Source organism: Podarcis pityusensis, assembly GCF_964106645.2.
Source record: "Podarcis pityusensis genome assembly, chromosome: 16".
NCBI classification, from domain to species: domain Eukaryota; kingdom Metazoa; phylum Chordata; class Lepidosauria; order Squamata; family Lacertidae; genus Podarcis; species Podarcis pityusensis.
In genome coordinates this window covers 19113710-19136628 of record NC_138041.1, presented here as the reverse complement: position 1 = coordinate 19136628, position 22919 = coordinate 19113710, and the positions used below count along the sequence as shown (strand labels likewise).

General features: G+C 42.9%; 2 protein-coding genes across 10 annotated transcripts in view; one reads left to right on the top strand and one right to left on the bottom strand.

Annotated features, from left to right (window-relative positions):
- The window catches only part of LOC308466008 (acylphosphatase-2-like), a 35133-nt gene that overhangs the window by 803 nt on the left and 11411 nt on the right, over positions 1-22919 (top strand). For 2 of the 5 annotated variants that reach the window (XM_080986542.1, XM_080986543.1), the window contains exon 2: positions 7659-7771. The gene's annotated coding sequence lies outside the window, so the exon portion shown is untranslated. Of the gene's footprint in view, positions 1-7658; positions 7772-11750; positions 11938-21989; positions 22099-22919 lie in introns of those variants that run through there. The other 3 variants (XM_080986545.1, XM_080986548.1, XM_080986544.1) reach the window with 3 other exon arrangements.
- TOP6BL (TOP6B like initiator of meiotic double strand breaks) lies at positions 186-22374 on the bottom strand. Of its 5 annotated transcripts, none has more exons than XM_080986352.1 (16): positions 22144-22374; positions 19804-19948; positions 18538-18591; positions 17114-17214; positions 15398-15481; positions 12461-12516; positions 10408-10479; positions 8825-9016; positions 8372-8526; positions 6869-7006; positions 5166-5287; positions 4826-4936; positions 3170-3268; positions 2360-2483; positions 912-1180; positions 186-309 (listed from the first exon to the last, which is right to left on the bottom strand). In XM_080986352.1, the coding sequence occupies exons 3-16, from the start codon at positions 18545-18547 to the stop codon at positions 256-258; spliced, it is 1587 nt and encodes a 528-aa protein (XP_080842478.1). In that variant the 5' UTR covers positions 18548-18591; positions 19804-19948; positions 22144-22374; the 3' UTR covers positions 186-255. The 5 variants fall into 5 exon arrangements, with proteins under 5 accessions (XP_080842478.1, XP_080842474.1, XP_080842475.1 ...); XM_080986348.1 differs by lacking the exon at positions 22144-22374 and adding an exon at positions 21872-21977; XM_080986349.1 differs by lacking the exon at positions 22144-22374 and adding an exon at positions 21872-21973 and having other exon boundaries at positions 19804-19918.

Genomic DNA, 22919 nt, shown 5'->3' with positions numbered 1-22919 from the left:
CTGCCAATAATTTTTCAGCATTCTGCACTCCAGTGAATTGGTGTCTCTCTCCAAAATTAGGCAGGTGGGAGATTTCACTTTCTTGGGTCCAGCAGTAGTGGTGGATATTTATTTGCCAAGGTTACATATTTGCTCTCCAATTCATCTTTGTAATAGAAGGGAAGTGAGACCATCAATGATTTCCCCCCCCCCTTTTATTGGCCTGCACAGAAATTCCAGAATGCAGAAATATAATGTCCTGAGGCTGCAACCATTTCAGGATGTCCACTTGGCCAAGTTTGAGACCTCTTGTTTCCAAAAGTAATCATCCTGTAATACAAAAGTGAAATCAAATAAGGACATCAGAGAGAAGACTATTTTCAGATTTACACATAAGCCTGTCCTAATATTATGTTCATATTCAGAGTCCCTCTGAGTTCCCACACTCTGAAGTAAGGTGGGTGGTGGTCAGGGAGCTAGTATTGTTAAATGCAGGACCAGAGAGCCTTGCTTGGTGCTAGATATCATGCCCTTTGATTCCCCACTGAAATCGTTCTTATTTTCCCAGCCTTTCCAGAATATTTTGTACATTTTTTACATTACATGTTAAAAACAGGTTTTGACAACTAAGAGTTGTTGAAACTGATTCCATAGAAGATCTGTATTTACCCAGTTTTGAAAAGTGGAAAGGGCCTCTCAAAATGCCTTGCAAACCAGCTGTGAATACTGCTTCTCCACTCTTGGCCTTGTTTTGCAGATGGGTTGATAGAACTCACTGGTGCTCCTCTGACAACTTATTGGGGATCTTTGGCAATTAACCATATGACTAGTGGCACCTACTCCCTACACTGCTTTCTTTTGGTTATTAACTGGAACTGGGATGGGCCATTTCATTCTACTTTGGTTTCATGGTGCAATATTTCTTGACAAACCTGCCATAGATTTTCATTGCTTCGGATTTTCTTCACTGAAGGACCTACAGACAGCACCTGGCTTTTATCTTGGAGAGCACCACACCCAATTTTAGTTGGATATGAGAAGAAAGAGCTTGAAGAGGTGCCTGATTCTGCTAACAGACTCTTGTTCTTTTCTTTGCTTTTAGCCGCCCCAGTGATATGTGGGTCTCCTGAATCCTCCACATGGATCTCCCTGCTTCCTTTTTGGCTCATTCCACCACAATCTGAATTGACAAACAGAAATCCTGCAGAACATAAAACCAGGGCAGGACACCCTTGGTGTTCATGAAGCCACACACTCAAGTACAATTTGTGAACCACAAATATGTACAGGTGCAATTAACAATGCTGAAACAACACAAAAGCTCAGATCAACCAAACAGAACTACCATTATGCTTCTCTCATTCTTTAATTAATCTCAGGTCACACACATGCAAAATTCACTTAGAGCATCTGGTGAGGGTCTGTTCTGGATTTCTTTGCCCTCTAAACCCAGATTTGCCTTCGCAGCCTTCACAGTCCCTTTGCCTTAGATGGAATTGTTCTCTGTTGATTTTTCTACAGACTTGCTAGTGTTACTTTAAATATTCTTACTATTTCTATGCTGCTTTTGAATTATCTTGTGATGGCTATATTACTGCTTTGAACGTTCCTGGCAAGTCAAAAGTTGACTTAAAATTTTATTAATAAACGGGGGCCACCCACCAATGCCCTTTCTTCAACTGGATAATTTCTTATTTACATTGTAACCCAATAGCTTCATCTACTGAAAGGTGAAGAAATGACTGTACAATCCACCTCAGCCCACCCCAAGTACACCCAAATTATAAATACACCCTGGTCTCCACCAAGCATAGTCTGTTCCTAAGATAATCAGCTTCAACCCTGGCTTTCAGTTGTCTCATCTGGATGCCTTGGGAGCCAAAGTAAGGCAGGTGACTAGCTGATGGGATGTTTCTCATAGGTTTAATCAGGAGTCCAGATACCACGTATAACAGAGCTCCATATAATTCAGACAGACAAGGAGACTAAAGGTTAATATTCCAGACCTTTGAACCCTTCAAAATCCTACTTCAAAAGGACCTGAAGACATTTCATTCTCAACATCACAAGAACCAGCTGGTGCTAGGACTGTGTTTTGAGCATTATATAATGTAATTACTGCTGAAAATAACTCACTAAATGAGCTGCAGATTGTTAAGGAGCCACTACAGATTTTTTGTGTGTGTCCAAGGCCTATAGGGAAACCTGCAGCAGCATCGGGAAGGGCAGTGTCTCTCATCATCTAAACTCCAGGATCTCTGCCCTGCCTTTCTTTCTCTCTCTTAATTACATTAAGTACATCTGATAAAACAAGCGTTCCAACAATGTACAACAAACTGGATCTCTGTCTTGACTTCATGCACACACTTTTCTGATGTACCTTTTCCTCCTTGCTCCAGCTGTGCAGAACTGAAGTTCGAGCCCAATAACTTCTGGTGAATGGTGGGTAAAGGAAGGTCTGCACTAAGCAGCCCTACTCCTGCCTCATCGTTTTTAGGCAATGGCTGCAAAAGAAGAAAGGGACACACAATAGATCATAGAGTCTTAAGAGTTGGAAGGGACCCAAGGGTCATCTAGTCCAACCCCCTGCAATGCAGGAATCTCAGCTAAAGTATACATGACAGGTGGCCATTCAACCTCTGGTTAAAAACCTCCAAGGAAGGAGAGTCAATAATGTAAGGGAGGTGTTAGATCAACAGTACTAGAACTCTCTCAGCAAATTCACTCTGCAGGCCTGACATTTCATCTAGTCACGCGTATCTGCATGAAATCAGTCACTATTATTATACCCCTTTTATAGGAAGGACAAATGAAGCTCAGTTTATTGATTTGCCAAGCCCACTGTGAGTCCAGGGCTGAACTGAGAGCCCAAGCCCATCAGCAGACATAGGCGCCATCTATGCAGGGCCATGGGGGCCTAGGCACTCACAAATTTTCCATAAACACACCCCAGGCACGCTCTGTTGTTGGGAGCAAGGTGGTGTCAGCAGTCATGGTTAAAATATATTTCTCCACAAAATGGGCTAGACTGAGGTCTGAGCTCGATTCTAGAATACAGTATATATTTTGGTGGAAGATTATCTCTGTGATGCTAATAGTTGCAACTAGGACTGTTCTGAAAAGAAGATGGATGGAGATAGCAGAAGGATCTAAGGATGGACAGCAAACACACTTAAGCAGAGAAACTTGCCCTTCTGGCGTCACATGCACTGCTACATTTCCACTGTTTAAGAATGACATTGTTGAAGGTATCTTTGATGGTCACTTGGAACTTCTTGGTATCTGTAACCTACAGATAAATAAATACAAACACAGGGAAAGAGAGAAACAGTTGTAGCTTTTACTCTCCACAAGGGAGGAAGTGAGCATGTCACTTTATTATTATTCATTAGATTTATATACTGCCCTTTATCAAAAGATCTCAGGGTGGTTCACAAGGTAAAATGGACTCACTTAAATGAAGTAATCTGGAAGCATGCTTAATTTAACTTTATTCATTTATTCATTACATTTGTTTCCTACCTTTCCTCCCAGGAGCTCAAGGCAGTACAGTATACATGATTTCCTCTACAACACGCCCCTCCCCCACTGCACCATCTTATATTAACAACCCTGGGAAGGAGGTGAGGCTGATAGAGAGAGTGACTAGTGTGATAGGAATTTTATGGTCTTAGATATATGGTAATGTTCATAACTGCACATATATAGATCAACACAGGAAGACCATCCTGGAACCATTTTGATTCCTAAACTGACCAAATCCTTTCTCTGCAAGGTTAAACTGGAAAAGCCTCCCCATTGTCTCAAGGATATGTCTGTTTGAATAAGGTGTGAGCCTGTGACCGGCCCAGGAAATAAGTATTTTACCACTACAAAAGAATGGCCAGGCTCCCCAGGAAATCCAATCAAGTAACCTGCTAGACAGGAGATAAACAAGGACAAGAGAAAAACAACATTTAAATTTCTGTGATGTAGGTGGGATGTATCTGAGGGGTGGTCTTAGGTTACACCCCTTCTGTGATGTATGCATAATGTTTCTGGGGGTGGTCCTGATCTAGAGAATGGGAATTTCAAAAGTCTTTATAAGGCCTTGCAGGCCATTGTTCTGGGTCCTCTTCCTCTCCTGCGTGTGAGGGGAGTACCCTGTTGCAACAGATCAATAAAGATCAAGCTTACTAGCTGCTTTGCTTCTCAATATTCTCTGGTTGGCCTCTGTTATTTTCTCCTACCAATAGGGAACCTATGTAAGGACTCTATATGGGCTCTTGGATACCCCATAAGGGAAAAGGGCATATTTTTATTTACAACACTAGGCACAATGGGGATTTGTATCCAGGTCTCCCCGTCAATGAACAACACTAACCACTACACCAACCAACTTCTCCTTGCCTTTGACATGCTAACCACTTCTTCCTCTCCTCTCAAGATTGTATTTTAACTCTGAGCAGTATAGCTTGAACATGTGTTTGTTCAATTCATCAGTTCACTTCCCTCTTCTTCCACATATGCCTTTCTAAAGTAAGTTCAAGGCATAAACCTTGAAAATCTCACTTCCTTCTTCTATGCTTATTTGCACAGTTGTTACACCACCAATTCCAACGGCTCAGTGACATTAATTTTATTATGAATATACCGGCCTTCACCTTATTTATAGGACAGTGTATGGAAACAAAACAAGGACAAACTTAATAAGCTATATATTACAGACGATACAAAAACATAATTAAACAACAGTTCCACAAGGGGAAACTCATAAAATTCATCCAGACCACTCCCTCCCCCCCAAAAAAGCTTGGTGGAAGAGGCGCATTGTAACGGTACCTGTAACATAAGTCACTGGCCATACCTGCAAAGACTGGAGGCATTTCCTTCTGAACTCACTGTCAGTGCTGCTTGAAACTATACTTGAAATGGCATCTGCCATGATGGGCAAAGACTGTGCCAGTTTCTGCTGTTCCTGTGAAGACCCAAGAGCATTGCATGGCATTTGGGTGTCTTACAGCCTATAAAAACCAGAGCAAGATTTCCCTGTCCTCAGTCCCGACTCACTGTCAGCACTGGAAATCATACCACTTCTCCAGAGACAGATCTATGACAAAAATTTGAAGATCCCCTACTCTCTGCCCCATGCCCTTCACCACAACTCTTAGCCTCAATGGTCCTTGTCTTCTGCAGTGAACTCTCACCTGGGACACTTTGTAATGCTGCTCCAGGATCCTACTGACCACTCCTTGGATGCAGCCTTTCACAGCTTGTTTGCTGCACAACAGGATAGGAGAGAGATGTGATAGGATCACTTGCCGGTCCCCTGCATCACACAAAGAGTGAAAATGACTAAGGATTAAATTAAGGATTAAATCTAGGTAAAGGGCAGTGGACGCCAAGTGGTCAAGCTGCAAATATTATATGCAAAAATCAGTACAAGAGGAATGTACCAAAACCTCAGAGATCACAGTAAGGTATGTTTTAAAGAAACAAATACACTTTTTGATATTATAGAGACAAATCGACCTGACTGGCCCTCTAGAGAAGAACCAGGAAACAGGATGTCAGATAGGGACCAACCTTTTACTCATGAGCTTTATACTGTTTGAATGTAGGAATACTTAGGAAATGAAAAGGTTGGACTTCCAAAATACCTATAAGGGCAATGTCTTTGTTAGGCCAACTAAAATGTCACAAAATAGTGTGCAAGCTTCTGAGTTTTCCAGAACTCTTCATCAGAGTGCTGGGGGAGAGGGGTCGGCCATGAGTCTGCATCTTTTAAGAGCCTTAGGTTGCAATGGAGGAGGAGGCAGCAAACAAAGTTATGCAGGTTTCAGGTTGCACCAAGGCACCTTTGAGGAGAAACAAAAACTGATTCCCCATCTCTGGGTGGGCAGCTGTCACTCAGATCCAGTGCTATTTTTATGGGGGGACGCAGGGGTGTGCATACACCTAAACATTTTGTGAATCTAAGTTTGGCCTCATTGAGGGGCAGTACTTCAGTATGAGTAGGAAAATTAGAATACCCCTAAACATTTTTTAGGGGGGGGAAAGCACTGCTCAGATCTGTCTCCATCCTCAGGGGAAGCATGCAGGTTCCTTGTGTTTATAACTGTTAAGTGCTGTGCTTGAATAAGTCAGAAGAATAAGAAGAATAAGTCAGAAGAAGCTAAACTAGGCAGCTTTACCTAGCTGGAGCTGTTCCTCTCAGCAAATCCCCCAAAGCAGAAACTTTCATGGCAAAGACAGTATCCTCCTCTTCAAATATGAAAGACTGCTTTTTTAAACCATGAAAAAACAAGTAGGGGATTACATGTTGAGAATTGTATAATGATGCATAGTAGGGAATCCAGAACAATTGACGAGTATCTGTTCTAGGATCCGAGCATGTTAAGGGCCAAAAGCAGTGAAAAGCTAAAAGAGTGCACACACTTGTTTTGGCTCTGCTTCTCCAACACCCTGGATTCTGAATCTGTATGCATGCCCTTCTGCTCACAGCCAGTGTTGCAAATTGTTCTTTAACTGGGCAGTTATTTGAGGGAAATGGTCTCTAAACCACTTTCCCCCGCCCTGGCAATTTGCATTTTTCTGCCGCCCTGGGCTCTTCAGAAAGAAAGGCAGTGTATAAATAATAATAATAATAATAATAATAATAATAATAATAATAATAATTGCTTTGTTCTAGAGACAACAGCTTTGAGGCCCCACTAAATGTTCTAAAAACCACATCCGCACAGAATTTGTATTTTTAGTGTGGGGTAAACATGACCCTAAATCTCAGTTTAAATAATTCATCATCTCTGGCCAGTCTTCAGATGGCAGATCATTCCAAAACTCATATGGTACATTATTCTATTACACTCCCCAGAATAATGTAGAAATATAAATAAATAGCAGTGTGTACAGAAATTATAGACTGTCTTGTCATTAAACTGATCTGAGTAGCTGAGAAAGAGGAAGAGCAGCAGCGTTTGTTCCTGAGCATCTGAGTCCTGTTGGTGGCTGGCATGAAGCTTGTATCTGATATCAGGTTTTGCAGTATCTAAGAGACAGAACACATCACATGGCATATATAGATAGCACCAAGGATGAATGACTGTATCAAAGCAATTGGATGGTGTCAGGTAAACGAATTCCCCAGTATGTGCTTCACCCCCAGTTTTTAAAATACATTATCTTTTTGTTTTGAAACTCTTTAACACCCCTGCTGTGCAAGATGGCAGATTTGAAGGCACTTTGAGGGCATCTGAAGACATTCCATCTTTGTACTTATGTCCACCTGCATATAATGATTGTGCAAGATTTTTTAAAAAAATTATTTAGATTTGTATTGCAAAGCTATAAAAAAAATCAAGTAGGGCCAGCATCTCTTTTTAAAAGGAGGCTGGAGCTCAGGGCCATTTGACAAGCCCTCAAGTCCCGCCTCATCCTGGAATAGTCACATGTGCTGGTGAGGATGGATGTCATACGGTATAGCCAAAGCCCAAGTGAATCATCAAGGCAGGTTTTTTTATGCTATCTGCAGGAGGGAGACCACCCTCCTCTCCCTCTATTTCTCTAACCTGTTCTGTTATATGTTTCAAGTTGTTTACAGTTTAAAGAAAGTGGCTGGCCTCTTATAGTCAAACCAGAAGTCAGTGGAAAGTTACTTCCTGCTCCAGCTGGCCACTGATTTTTTTTTACTCTGCCTCCAGGAGGACTTAACCCTTGCCTCTGTGCTCCACTGACCAAGAAGCAGTGAGTTCAGTTTGAATGCAGAAGACACAGATTCCAACCTCAAGCTGTGAAGCTCAGTGGATGGCCTTAGGTGAGCCACTCATTTCTCTCACCTATACCTAGAGACCTAACTACATCTTATATTGATCGCATGCTTCCTTGCATGGTCCCTAGTTTCCCCATCACCAAATGTGTTGTTGCATGAGTTTTCACCAAGCATGAATGCTTGTTCAGTCATGTGTGATTATCCCTCAGGGTCCATTCCAGCTCTACAATTCTATTATTCCCAAATACTGTCCAATCACGCTTTTCCGTGCAAATATCCTTATGTTCTTCCTAAACCAGTGATGATATCCCATCAACCTTCTGCTTAATTTCTTTCATTCTAGCCAAATAATCCCTCCTTCTCTCTTGCATTTCATTAAAAACAACTTGCATTGGCTATTTCTGTTCACCAGATACAACCAGAACATTTTTCTTTTCTTACTTGTTACTTCTATACATGAGTTGCTGGCAACCCTAAGTTACAGAGTTCTTGAGAGGGTAATTAGGAAAGTTATTATTTGCACTGAAAATACAAAATATTTCTGCTTTCAGTCCCAGGGGTTCATGAGACTCCCCCGAGAATTTACATGGATAGCATATAATTTTCATGTTGTGCAAGTAGTTGTGCAAGTGACAAATATATCACCTTTACCTTCTTCCCAATGGGGATCTGAATTCAGTGTTGCCTGATAGCCATATTTCTCCCATGCTATTAGACATGAAGGATCTTTAAAAAAAGAACATGATGCTTCCTTTGTGGAGAACAATACAGGCAGACCTGCTGGGTCATAAAGAAAGATATATTACTAGCTAAGGAAAAAAATCAGCAAATGAATGGTGGTATTGATATCACAGTACATGGGCGTAACCGGGATTTTTGTTGGGGGAGGCAGGACTTGGTTAGGGCGGGCAGGACTTTTGTTGCAGGGGGGGCGGGGAGGGCAGAACCAACATGATTGGTCAGTTAGTTAAGTATTTCTATTGTTTTACTTGATGGGGGGGCAGCTACACCTATGTTACAGTAGACCTGCAAACAGTGAACCTTACTCCATATAGATTCACTTTGACCTTCCACTCACTGATCACAGCAAAGGATACAGAGACAGCAGCTATTTGTGTTGGCTTGTTAGGGTATGGTTTCTGGCAGGGACACAGGGAGACAACAGGCATGAGCCTTAGCTCTCCACTGAAGCCTCTTTCAGCTACCTCATCTGGAATTAAAAGGCAAATTGGCTCACCAGTCATGGGGTGGATTTTGTCACAAGATGAAGGCACATCCCTGGCTGCTGACCTGGTCATACACACAAAAGAAAGGCATAAAGGGGTTTAGGAAGAAAACAAGGAAATAGCAGGAGGAAGGCAAGACTGGCCATGGGCTAAACCAGCTTTCTCCAACCTAGTGTCCCTCAGGTGTTTTGGACCTAAACTCCCATCAGCCCCAGCCAGCATGGAGGGCACCAGCTTGAAGAAGGCAGGGCTAAACCATCGTGTTTTCAGGCCACATCTGACATCCACCTGCAGCTAACAGACCTGTACTGCGTTGACAGTTCAGATACTTTTGTATCAATCAGCACTCTATTAGGTTTGTCACATCTGTGAGCTAAACAAATTCAAATTATGCAACCAGGGGAAAAAACCCCACATTTTGTGACTGGTTATAATTTGCTCAAGTTACACAGACTCACATAAATTTCATTAGAACACTATAATTTATTTTTGAGCAAACATACATGGGATTGCATAGCACCTTCTTTTTGCCACAGGCTAACTTGTACACACACACCACTTTGTATAGCAAAGCATGGTAAAAATCTCTTACAGTCAGTAAGACAAGTGTAGCCTGCAACAAAATGTTGCAGTGTTTCCTTGTTTTCTAATGGGAATCCTTCTGTTTAGGGTTTCAAGCCATCCAGCCTGCCTTGGTGCCCTTCCCCACAATTATCCACTCAAAGTCCCTTAATTTTCCATGGCCACCTGGAGGGCATCTGAAGACATTCCATCTTCATACTTATTTAGGGGGTTGTGGGTATGTGGCACTGTCTCGTAGGTGCATATGACAGGTCCCACTTGGCGGCTAGCTTTGGTTTTTCTAAGGTGCTTGTTTGACAAAAGCCAGGGATCCTTACTACACATCCAGCTCTCCGCTCCCATGTCCACCAGATGGCAACACAGACTGCTTATGAGATAAGGTGTTCTCTTCTACTTCTTTTTTTAAAAAAACATCTCAGCCAGTATTTTTGCAAGCAAATAACTGAGGTGCCTAAAGCAGGGCTTTGTGACCAGAAGATTAAGGAGATGAAGGAAATATTCTGGCGCCCAGACTCCTTCACCCTGCAGCAGCATTGCTTAACCCTCTCAATGTCTGGCATTCATCCTAAATTCAAATTTGGCCAGCAATGGAAACTTACTAAGGTCACCTACAACAGTGCTCTAGTAGAGTTCCCGTAAACTGACACACGGCTTGTACAAAAGAACTTCCAGTCCATTGTGCCCAAAATCTTTTGGCTCCAGTTGTGTAAAACAGGAAGAATAACAAATCTGCCCCCTTTTAATCTTTTCATCATGCCTTGTACAATCCCAAACATTCCACTAGTGCCCCTGAATCCCATCTCCATTATTAGTGCTCAACAGTAACTGCTAACTTAGTGCCTGCAGTACAGACCCTTTCCTCCAAGTCCTCACCTCACAAAATGATTCCCTTCACTCAGTAGTCTTGTCCCACCTGGCAAACATGTGGCAGCTCCCCTCTCTGTGCTAGACAGCAGAAGGAATATATATTTTGAACAATCACAGCATTTGTTTTGTTTTATCATGAAACAGAACACCAAAAAAAATAATAAAAATAAACAAGACCCCTTCAACACCCTTTCCTTAGCAAGCAATGCTCACAATTTTCAATTAGCACTACACACATTCTAAAAAGAGCAACACAGAATATGCTGCCGCATGACCAAGTTATATGACTGGGCCAGTCAATTTTCAAGAACTTTAAGGCACTTGAACTTTAGGGATAATAGCTTGGACCTGGACACCATATCTATCTTTTGAAGGGGAAAGAGAGAGACAAATGGAGATAAATAATATAAATAGGTGGGACCTACAACAACATGTCACAGAATAGAGTGCTGCCATTTAGGGTACTGAAGAGAAATGAAACAGCAGCAGCGGGTTTGCTTTGGGTTTTGCTTTGCTTTTCATATTCTCCCCGGATTGGGAAGTTCATTAGCTTTCAGTTATAGAGAGCGCAAGATAATTTACTAATGCTGTTTAGACTCCTCTGACAGTTTCAGGACCTTTAACATACAAATTACACTGGGGTGTATATGCTTACAACTTCACTGCTGATAGCCACTTGCCAAAAGTGAATGACAACTCCTCCCTGAAAAGGAGCTTACTAAATGCACTACTGAAAACACTCTGACCTGCAGGCAAGACATAGAAAAATCCAGAAGTATCTGTAAAATGTGGATTCTGTAGTTTTTTCTTATGGACCTTTTCTTCTTAAGCTAAAATAGAGAATCAGAGCTGCTCTTCCTTTGTCCTTTATATTCAACAAAACGGTGTATGAGATTTTAAAGGTATTGATAAAAGGGAGATGAAGATTATGTTTTGAGATTAGGAATAAAAACGCTAACACAAACAATTTAAGATAAAGGAAGTCTGGGCAGTACCATCCATCTTCCCCCCTGCCCCACTTTTTACCCGTAAAATGAGATTGGGCTTGTACTGGCTATGTACATATTGTTGCCTTAAAATGTTGCTAGGTCATTCTTTTTCTCAATTCAGATCAAAGCTGGTGTGGAGCAAAACACATAAAAATGCAGTATTCTTAAGAAATTGACAGGATAGTTACGGATTGTGGCTAACATTGTGTGCACACTTCACAAACCAGCAGCAGGTGCACATTGGATGCAGAGTAAACAGGAGTGTGCACACAGCCTTAATGTTAAATAAGAGCCTGTTCAGCCTAACACAGGCCACACTGCCAAGTGCCAAATCATTGGCAACTTATTCAGGGCAGTTAAATTTCAGACTCTTCTGAAGCCATTGAAAGGAGAACAGGACATCCTTTGTTCTTGGCACACACTGAGTAGGAACTGACAGCAAAGCCACCAGGACTGACCTGCCTGCAGAATTCAACACGGGCAATTCTGCAGACCAAATGAGATTGATAGAGACTCTCACAATCTTTCCTGTTCTCAAGGAAAACCTGTAAGTACGTTGGCCCTAAAATGTTTAGTTTAGAAACCGTATATACATTTGAGATTGAAGTGTGCCTGTAGGCTTTTGAAGTGACAACAAAAGACAATAAAGACATCTAGGTTTAGCAGTTTGGACTTATGCAGATGAAAGAAAGCCCCAAGTACCTCAGGATACATGTTTGGGTTGCAACCCTGAGCAGGAGCTGCCCTGCTAGCAAGTAAAGGATGCACGGCAATATTGTTTTTATTTTGGGGGAGGTGGAAGTTCAGGTCCCTTGTAGTATCATACAATGATTATGCTATACTGGGCCATGGTTAACTCAGTCATGGATAGCAGGTGTTTCTGGTATCTGCCACACCTATAGAGAAAAGGCATGCCTCATCTCTCTTGTTGCCAGGCCAGGGGTTGGGTTCTTTCCCCCCCTTTTCAGCAGGCGTGATAACTATTGTTTCATGTCAACTGGCAGAACAATTGAACCTTATAAACCTTTTACAGCCATCAATATTACTTTGTGGTGGAAACATTTACTCACTTATAGGTCTCAGCAGAGATTGAGCCGTTCACTTTTACACAATAATGAAATTTTACCTACAGAGTAGAGCAATAGAGAATTCAACTTAGACTCAAAACAGCAAGGTTTGGGCTGGGTGTTCATCAGTATGCGGATGATACCCAGCTCTACCTCTCTTTTAAATCAGAACCAGTGAAGGCAGTGAAGGTCCTGTGTGAGTGTCTGGAGGCGGTTGGAGGATGGATGGCGGCTAACAGATTGAGGTTAAATCCTGACAAGACAGAAGTACTGTTTTTGGGGGACAGGAGGCGGGCAGGTGTGGAGGATTCCCTGGTCCTGAATGGGGTAACTGTGCCCCTGAAGGACCAGGTGCGCAGCCTGGGAGTCATTTTGGACTCACAGCTGTCCATGGAGGCACAGGTCAAATCTGTGTCCAGGGCAGCTGTTTACCAGCTCCATCTGGTACGTAGGCTGAGACCCTATCTGCCTGCAGACTGTCTCGCCAGAGTGGTGCATGCTCTGGTTATCTCCCGCTTGGACTACTGCAATGCACTCTACATGGGGCTACCTTTGAAGGTGACTCGGAAACTACAACTAATCCAGAATGCGGCAGCTAGACTGGTGACTGGGGGCGGCCGCCGAGACCATATAACACCGGTCTTGAAAGACCTACATTGGCTCCCAGTACGTTTCCGAGCACAATTCAAAGTGTTGGTGCTGACCTTTAAAGCCCTAAACGGCCTCGGCCCAGTATACCTGAAGGAGCGTCTCCACCCCCATCGTTCTGCCCGGACGCTGAGGTCCAGTGCCGAGGGCCTTCTGGCGGTTCCCTCATTGCGAGAAGCAAAGCTACAGGGAACCAGGCAGAGGGCCTTCTCGGTAGTGGCGCCCGCCCTGTGGAACGCCCTTCCAGCAGATGTCAAAGCGATAAACAACTACCTGACATTCAGAAGACATCTTAAGGCAGCCCTGTTCAGGGAAGTTTTTAACGTGTGATATTTTACTGTATTTTTGGTTTCTATGGAAGCCGCCCAGAGTGGCTGGGGAGGCCCAGCCAGATGGGCGGGGTATAAATAATAAATTATTATTATTATTATTATTATTATTATTATTATTATTATTATAGCAAAGAAACATAGGAAGTGGCTTTCTATCAAGACAGACAATGGGTCCATCTAAGTTCAGTTTTGCCTCTTGTGTCATCTGGTGGGCGGGATGGGCAGGGAGGATCTGCATCCCAATCTGTGCTAGGATGGAGAAGTGCTGAGAGACTGCAGGGCCCATGGTAAGCTAGGCAAAAAGCACAATGTTTTAGTAAAGAAGGAGTGAAAACTAATAAGGAATATGGGGGCTGTGATGGAAGTTCATAAGAAACAGGGGGAAATGAATAAGTGGTGAAAAATAATAAAAATTATTTGTAACGGCCAGAAATACTGGCTTCTACCATGCCCAAACTTTGCACTTCACCCACCCACCTTTGCACTTCAGCCATGGACACTTCGACATGTGGCCCCAGAGGGTTTGCCACCTGTCAATCCCTGGAAAATGTTAACCATCCCTCGTCTATACTGTCTGGCAGTAGCTCTCCAAAGTCTCAGACAGGAGCCTTTCCCAGCCCCACCAGAAGATGGCAGGGACTGAACCTGGGAACTTTTGCATGCATAGTATACTGAGCTACAGCCTTTGCCTGTAAGACTGGGTAAGAAGAGATGGGATCCCCACAGTAATCAATATATTTGTAGCTATGACTAAGTACAGGTGAGCCATATGAAACACAAAGCAATTTTACATCCTGCAGTATGACCTACATCCAAGAGTTTAATCAGAAAATGTTGGCAAGTATTCCCCCCCCCCCCGCCCTGCCTTTCCTGCAGCATAGTGGGTGGGCTGAAGGAAGAATACCTCTCAGAAAGTGCTATGTTAGTCCTCAATCCTGACATTGGGAGGCATGGCTTCTGAGTTGGAGATATGGCTTCCATGAGGTTCTCATCCCCAACAATCTCTACTTTTACAAAACACACTTTGGCTGGTGCACATTTGTTTTCAATGTCTAGGTGGTGTGTTGACTGGGGGCTGGGAGTAATACTGAAGTACTAGCTATGTCTCTCCCCTTCCTGCCTGTTCTTTTGTCAATCAACCTACGGCCCTCATATATTTCAATTAACTTTGCACCTGTGCTTATTGGCATGCTATCATTAAGCATTCACTCCTCAAGAAATGCAGAGTAAACTTTGCATGAAACCCAGAGTAAACAATAGGTTTACATGCAGACAATGGCTGTGTGCATGCCTAGTTCTGTCCACTTCACGCCCTAGCTCTGCCAGCAACCAATGAAGCATGGCAGATGTGGCAGGCACTAAACCCATTTAATCTCATTCCCTTTTAAATACCTTTAGACACAATGTGTGTATACACCAAGCCCCATGCTGGCATTCTTCATATTGTGTAAGAACTGCAAAATATCCATTTCCTCCCTTGTATGAAAATAAAATGAATAAAATCCAGTCAAACGACATGGGGGGGGGGGCGTCTAGCACACGAGTGGGGAAACTAAGACCCGGGGGCCAGATCCGGCCCAATTGCCTTCTAAATCCGGCCCGCGGACGGTCTGGAAATCAGTGTGTTTTCACATGAATAGAATGTGCTCTTTTATTTAAAATGCATCTCTGGGTTATTTGTGGGGCATAGGAATTCGTTCATTTCCCCCCAAAAAATATAGTCCGGCCCCCACAAGGTCTGAGGGACAGTGGACCGGCTCCCTGCTAAAAAAGTTTGCTGACCCCTGGTCTAGCACCTGGACTGCTTCAAAGGTCAAGAATGAGAATTATCCTCTTATTCAGCTCCTTGAACATATTCCTAACCCCCCAACTTAGCACCCCTGTTTTCAACAAACTAGTCCTGAGGAGACTTCAGATGGAATGATATTCTACAAAACCAAACACAGAAGTGGAATCTTACTGTTGTGTGAGTAAGGCTGATCCGGTGGATGAATTGCTTCAATGCCAAACAGTCCTCCTTGATAGCTCCAGATTTCTCATCAAGCTGAAAAGCCACAAGATGTACCATGTTAAGAGACCCTTTCCAAAAACTTTGCCTTAAAGCTGTATTTTATTCCGTAAGCTACCAAAGATCTCAATTTATTTCATGTCACCGCTTTGTGTGGCCATCAAATCCTCAGTTTCAATTTAGAGACTGGAAACACTGATGAGGGAAAGGAGAGGGCATGCAATTCTTTCTTTGTTACTGTAAAGCACTTTAAGCCAACCAGGACCTGTGAAGTGCAGCACTTTATATTTCAAACAAACAAGACTCCCGTTTCCTTCTTACTGTCTGTTTTGTGAAATGTGGGAACCAATAAATTTTTAATACATCTGTTTGCACATGGCACAACCCACTCCCTTACATAAGAGAGACCGTGCAAGGGGATTTTCTTCACTCACCAGTTCAAATTGGAATCTAGGTCCTTGAACCTGTCATTATGCTGTAAAGAAGAATCAGGCCACTGACTTTAACTTTGGGGATAGTTGTACCAGAAGAACTAATATGCTTTACTTTTATGGTGGTGGTGCAGGAATAACTCCCTGCTTCCCAGCAGTTTTCTGTGGATTTTAGGCATCTATATAGCCCATTTTACTGTACACATGTTCTAGAAAACACTGTGACAGCAACGGCAGTTTTGGAGCAGGTTTCAGTTTTGTAGGGCAGATAAGTAGGGCTGGTCTACAAAACTGTCCCACCTAAACATCTCTCTGAAGAGAAGGCAAGAGGCCAAGATACAGTACATGAAAAAGGGACAACTGTGAAGACTGGCACCATAAAAGCCAGAGGCTTTTGGAGATGTGAGTTCAGAGGCCTGAGACTCTTAGAAATGAAAACATGGAATTAGACTATGGTTGTTCAAAAACAAACAAACAAACAAAAACCCCAAACAGTTAACATCACCTCTAGTTTGGCCCTCAGTCCTCTGCAGGAACAGAGGTAACATTTTTATTTGCAAGCAACTATTAGTAAAAAAGCTAGAGACAACTTTCAAGGTCAGGCAGTTGCAAAAAAAAAAAAAAAAAAAAAAAGACCCCCCCCCAAAAAAAGAACTAGCAAACCCTCCTGGGGCAAAGCGCTATGAAGCTTTCATTGTTACATGGAAAGATATAACACCTTGCTGTTAGATGCAGTTGCAGTATATTTCTAACTAGAGACCTCACAGGAAATCTAATTGAAATTTTGCAGGCCAGAGCTTATAGGGCATCAGTGTTTGAGGAAAAGCAGCAGCAGGGATTTTCGAGAGATTTATAGGTAGCAAAACTGCAGACAGGCCAATATGTCCTCATAATTGTTCACAGGGCTGGCATCGATATGTCCAGTGCCATCACATGGGTTGTCGTCATTGTGTACACATTCCCATTTACACTGCATCTAGTGTGCTCCAACTGCTAGTTTGGGAAGAAGTGAACACAAGTCATTAGCCACAATCCATATCTTTCCTGTAGTTTCTAATGAAATACTGCATTTTGATGTGTTTTTCCCCATCCTGTTTTGATCCAAATTGAGAAAAAGAACAACCTAGGTGTGTTTTAAGGTGGTAATATGTGCACAACCTAAGGTATCATCCAGGCTCTGCAGGATAATTTGCACCAGGTTTGAGAATTAAGGGCCAAGTCCACACAAGAGTCTAACCTCAAAGGAGAGTTGAAAAGGCATGATGTCTGTACATTCATGGGGACACCCCCTTCCACTCAAGGCTTTGCTCTGGCATAAAGGCAGCAAATCTTTCATTTCTGCAGGAAGGAAAATTACTAATGTAAGACAAACATTGTTAAGGCCAGCAAATACGTAAATCCTGTTCTCTGGATGAAACTATGGTTAGAAGACATGGAACGGAGGTTTGTATGTAGCTGTCCACAATACATCTTCCTTACAATGACTCGGGGATGGTGCTTTTAATGCTGGTTCCAGGTGCTGGCTAACAGGAACCCAGCATTAACAGTGAATAAGACTGGTACTGGCTTTTCCCTTAATGGTGCTTAAGGCATAGGGAGATGACCACTACAGTATATTTGGGAAGATTTAGTGACCAGTGGTCAGTCTGCTGTCTAGGAGCTAACTGGTGGTGGGTAATTTCAAAGCCCCCCTCTCTTTTTTTCGCTCTTTATCTTTAAACAGGACTTTGACCAGGTAATCTTTCAAACCGAGGTCTGCCCTTTACAGAAGACTATCTGGCTTACAAAGTAGAACACATAGCCACTCAAAAAAGATGGAGCACACATTCACACAGTTGGCTTCTTAATTATGCTTAAAAGGAAACCAGTATTATGTCTGGACCAGTAAGCGCTGAGTGAATTTGCAATATTAGGACTCAGGAGGGAATCCCTATGTCTGACTGATCACTTATAGCAATCTGTGGCTTTGCTCACTTGCCTGAAGCATCCCAAGTTACTGTTCTGTGGGTGGTGGTCAGGATTGTATGGGTCAAGAGAGGGGAGGTGGGTGGTCCTGTCTTTGGGCATATGAGGACTGAACTAAGTGGCCTTTTTAGTCTCTTCCAACTCTGGCTCTAAAATGAAACTAGCAAGGTTTATATTTAGGACAGCTTTACCATGTTTTATTAGTCTGAAGGAGGAGACACAGATAAATCTCAGGGGAACACTGCTGCTCTTGCTGCGCAGAAACTGTGAAATTACCTGGCACCAACTAACTTCATTATGGGAAGAAAAGCAACTAGGCATTAAAACTCTCCCACACTGATGTTAGCATAGCATGTGAACAATTTCCTACCTAAGGCCATGGTTATATTATGTGGAGTAAGGTAGGACAGGCCTGAACTGATTTCACAAGGCTCAACTCGTGATTCCCCTCACCCCGTTTCAGACAAATCATGCCCCACTGTAGTCTTCTAAAAACAGTAGTTGTCAAAAAAGGTAAGAGATTGCCCCTGCCTCCCCCTGCCATAAATTCAAGCACTGCCTGGGCCTTCTAAAGCTACCTGTAACTTAGGACATTATTATGGGATGCAAGCCTTAAGCCTGAGCTGTCTCCAAGATCAGGAAATCTACAGCCACAATCTGGAACCTTCAGACATTGGTAACTGAAAGGCTATTTACCTCTACACATCTGATCACTGAGAAGTTTGTAGCAGAAGTCACCTTTTGCTGAAACTGCAAGGAACAAACAATGGACAACTTTTATTTACTGTATTTTCTTTCAGATTTCTGTTAAGTTCTATGAATAATGACATATCAAAATACAGCTTCCAGACGTGCAGTCTATTGCACCAAAACCACCAAATAGTCTTGTGGCACCTTAAAGGCTAACTCGTTTTTATTATGCCATATAACCTTTTGTGGATGAGAGCTCTCTTCATCTGATGCATGGAATGTGATCAGGTGTCAAGGGGAAAAGGCAAAAGTCAGAGTTAAATGGCAGCAGAATGCAAAAAGTAAGGTCTGTGACAACTCAATTACAGCAGAAATGTATGTAAAATCTGCTTCACGACAGCAGTAGTAGGAGATTCAAGACTGGTTGTAGCATGAGGGAGAGTGAGTACCTCAAGTGGTAAGTGCTAGGAGGACAGGACTATGTGTGCCAAGTGGCCTGCCTTGCAACCTCTTAAGCTAGCTTCCTGCCTAAATAATAATAATAATAATAATAATAATAATAATATCTTTATTGTCATTGCCCCCTTCGGGGACAACGAAATTAATTGACTGCTCCATAAAAACATAAAACATGTACAGTGGTACCTCGGGTTAAGAACTTAATTCGTTCTGGAGGTCTGTTCTTAACCTGAAACTGTTCTTAACCTGAGGTACCACATTAGCTAATGGGGCCTCCCGCTGCCATCACGCCGCCACCACACAATTTCTGTTCTTATCCTGAAGCAAAGTTCTTCATCCGAGGTACTATTTCTGGGTTAGTGGAGTCTGTGACCTGACGCGTCTGTAACCTGAAGCATCTGTAACCAGAGGTACCACTGTACAGTGAACAATGCAGACCTGTAGCCAGTGTTCTAGTAAGATTTAGCTGCCAATCAAGTCAGTTTTTTGGTATGAAATAGGAGGGAGTGACTTTTTGTCCTTTGCTCCAAGCAGCAAAATGTATTGGGCTGGCACTGTGATGAAAACACAAACCAATTTAACCTTGCTGAGTAAAATGACAGTACAATGGGAAAGCTGGAAACAGTCATCCAAACTATTGGTAGTCATGCAGAGGGCAAGAGGGCCTGAAAATGGTTGCCCGGGTGGGTGGATTATTCCTAGTTAGTAAATATGAGGGCATTATCAAGTTCCACCTGCCTTCTTTTTTTACCCCTCTGTAAAATATAGACATTGTAAGAGTCCTTCTGAAGGCACCCTTTAAACTATACTCACTAGTAGTAGTACAGTGGGAATGATGCACACGCTGGAAAGAATCTTCAATGTCCACCGAAACTACAAGTATCCGTTCTAATGTGGAAAATCCTTTTGACTGTTCTTCCTTTGCATACTGAAGGCGAACAAATAGATATTCTAGAATCTGAAATTGTAAAGAGCCTTGTGAAACATGCAATGAAACACGTAATCATATACACAAATTCTCTCCTGAAAGAAGAGTGTGGACACACACTATCCTGTTCTACTAATTTGAGCAGTGGCAGGATTGAAACCACCACCTGGCCTTGGAAATGGGATGGTCTGGTGTCATGCCCTAAAAGCTTCAATGGGATTACAGGCAATTCTGGGTCCAAGGCGGCATTCAGTTTCTCTTACTGCTACCACACAATTCTAGAATACCAATGTTACTCAAAGCTTTTCTTTCGTCCCAAGGATTGTGGTATGATTTTTTACTGTGTCTATTTTGAATTTCTAAGCAGGGTTCTTTCTCTAAAAGGTTTGAATATCAGAAATAACTATAAGGAGGTTTTATTTTAGGATAGAGGTCTCATCCAGACGAGTTCTATATAAAGGTTATCAGTCTTAGAAATAAATATCTGCTATTGGGTTTTTTTCTACTTTTGCTTCCTGAAGCTGAATGGATCAGGCGCTCTTAATCCAGGAGTAAATTCTGAAATCTTGGCTGGGGAATCACAGCAAACCTGGAGGGAGAAAGTCCTTTGGAAGAAAACAGCTTGCAACAACAAATGTTGTCTGTCCTAGGGGAAGAAAATGTTTGGGGAAAACACTGGCAAAGTATACTGAATAGCAAAGCCTTTCTCCTCCAGCAGCCCTAGATTCTGTAATCCCTGGCAGCAAGGTAAAAAGTGGATTAGAATGTATCAGGCAGCACCACTGCCAGCATCATTATATCTTCACAGAGTTTTTCCCTCAGGTGGGAGGTTTCCAAAATGCCCCACATCAACTGAATGCCATTGTTTTAGCCCCTAATGTTTCTGTACATGATATACAAAAATCCTAGCTTTAATTTGACCATTGAAGATTTTGCTCAATAGAAGGTTCCCTCAAACTGAAAGCAACAAGGCCCTGAGCAATATACAGCAGGTGTTCTCAGTGGCCACTAGAGGGTAGAATAAGAGCATGTGCATCAATTAAGCATAGAGGCTATAATATACAGCAATGCTGACTCTGGGCCATGTTGCTTCACAGGTCAGATAAAAAGAAATTGTATTCAAATGCAATTATTGTAGTCTCCCCCACTAAAAGATGCTGTTCAGATTATCTGTTTTGGTCTTCAACACTAGAACACTTTGGCCATGTAGGTTATACTACCCAGACTTTACAGAAAGGGAAATTGAGACATGAAATGAAGTTATCCAAGCCCTTCTTTGGAGGAAGTCATGTGCTTTAAATGTGCACCAAATAAGCTTTAAATGTTTGATGTGGATTTCAGCCAGAAATTTAGGGAACTGGATTGTTTCCATTGTTATTTAGTCCTGGTACCTATCCATGCAGTATATCCCTGAAACGATGTGATGTTCGCTTTTCTTTTTCTACCTCACAGATCTGTGGGGGAAAGCCTGTTATGTACATTTCAACAAACAAGGGAAACCCCTGACCCCAAACTTCTGCCCCCTTCTTCCACAGTTCTTTCCTCTACCTTCCCTCCCACAAGCTGCCACAAGTTGACCTTAAAAATTAAGTCAACTTCTTGCTCCCAATGCCACCTTTTCTTCGCACCTCAGGCCAGGCCTCCTATTCCCCACCGCACCCCCCATCCCAACACCACCTCACAGCTACAAGCCCACCTGCTCCTCCTTGGTTCCCAGCACCCTCAACAACCTCCTCATCCTCACACATATTGAGGCGGTGTTCGTGATACTTATTATAGTTGTGAGCTATGAGGGGGTTAATTAGCAAGGCAGAGAGAGTATAAGTGTGTGTGAAAATTAGCCCCCTCATACCTCACTACTATTAACCCCCCTTTCCTTTTTCACTTGAATCCATCACACATTTCAACCACATGAAACGCCTTCCCGCCCCATCCCAGGGGGCGCGCGCTCACCGTGCGAGTTGCCAGCGCCACGTCCCCCATGGCTAGGCGCGCGGCCGTCTCTTTTCCCGCGCAAAATTGGACACCGTCCCTTCCCCCCGCCCCCCACTCGGGGACAGGAAAGCGCGCCCTCGCCAAGCGCGTCCCCGGCTCCTCCCTCTTTCAGTCAAGAGCCAAACCCGTTCCTTTCCCCTCTTCAAACCCCCTTTCTCCCTCACCCCCCCATCCTCCTCCTCCAGGTACAATAACGATGATGATAGTAATGATGATTAGTCTTTACTGACCCTTCACGTCCACTCCCTTTCAACCCTCACTATGTCTGTAACTATATCGATCAGTCCTTCGATATTGCTAAGTTTAGACGACGCTCCCCGGTTATAATTACAGTATCTCCATTTTATGTCTCTCTCAGGAACATTTCCCCCCGCCCCCCACTCCAGCAAAACACTTTTTATTCCACCTCTAGCCTTATATTATTATTTATTGAATTTATATACTGCCCTATACTCAGAGGTCTCAGGGCAGTTCACAGAACAAAATCAAAATGTTGTTGTTGTTGTTTAGTTTTTTAGTCGTGTCCGACTCTTTGTGACCCCATGGACCAGAGCATGCCAGGCACTCCTGTCTTCCACTGCCTCTCACAGTTTGGTCAAACTCATGCTGGTAAAAACCTTAAAATATATAATCAAAATAAAAACAACAACCCAATAACACACCACCACCACCAAAAAAACACCCCACATTTTAAAAGGACGTAGGATGTCAATCCAATCAACCAAAAGCCTGGTTAAAAGGGACTTCAACAGATATCCCCACCCCCACCCCTCTTATCTTTAAAGATGCTTTGTCCTCAAAAGAATTGACTGACACCCCCACCCAGGAGCTCATCAGATCCAGCAATCTCAATAACACCCACTCTAGATTGATTGTTTGATTGCATTTATATCCCGCCTTTCTCTCCAAGGAGCCTGAGGCATCCTACCTGATTCCCCTCATTTAATCCCCACAACAGCCCTTTGAGGTAGCTTAGACTGAGACCAAGCAACTGGCCCAAGGTCAC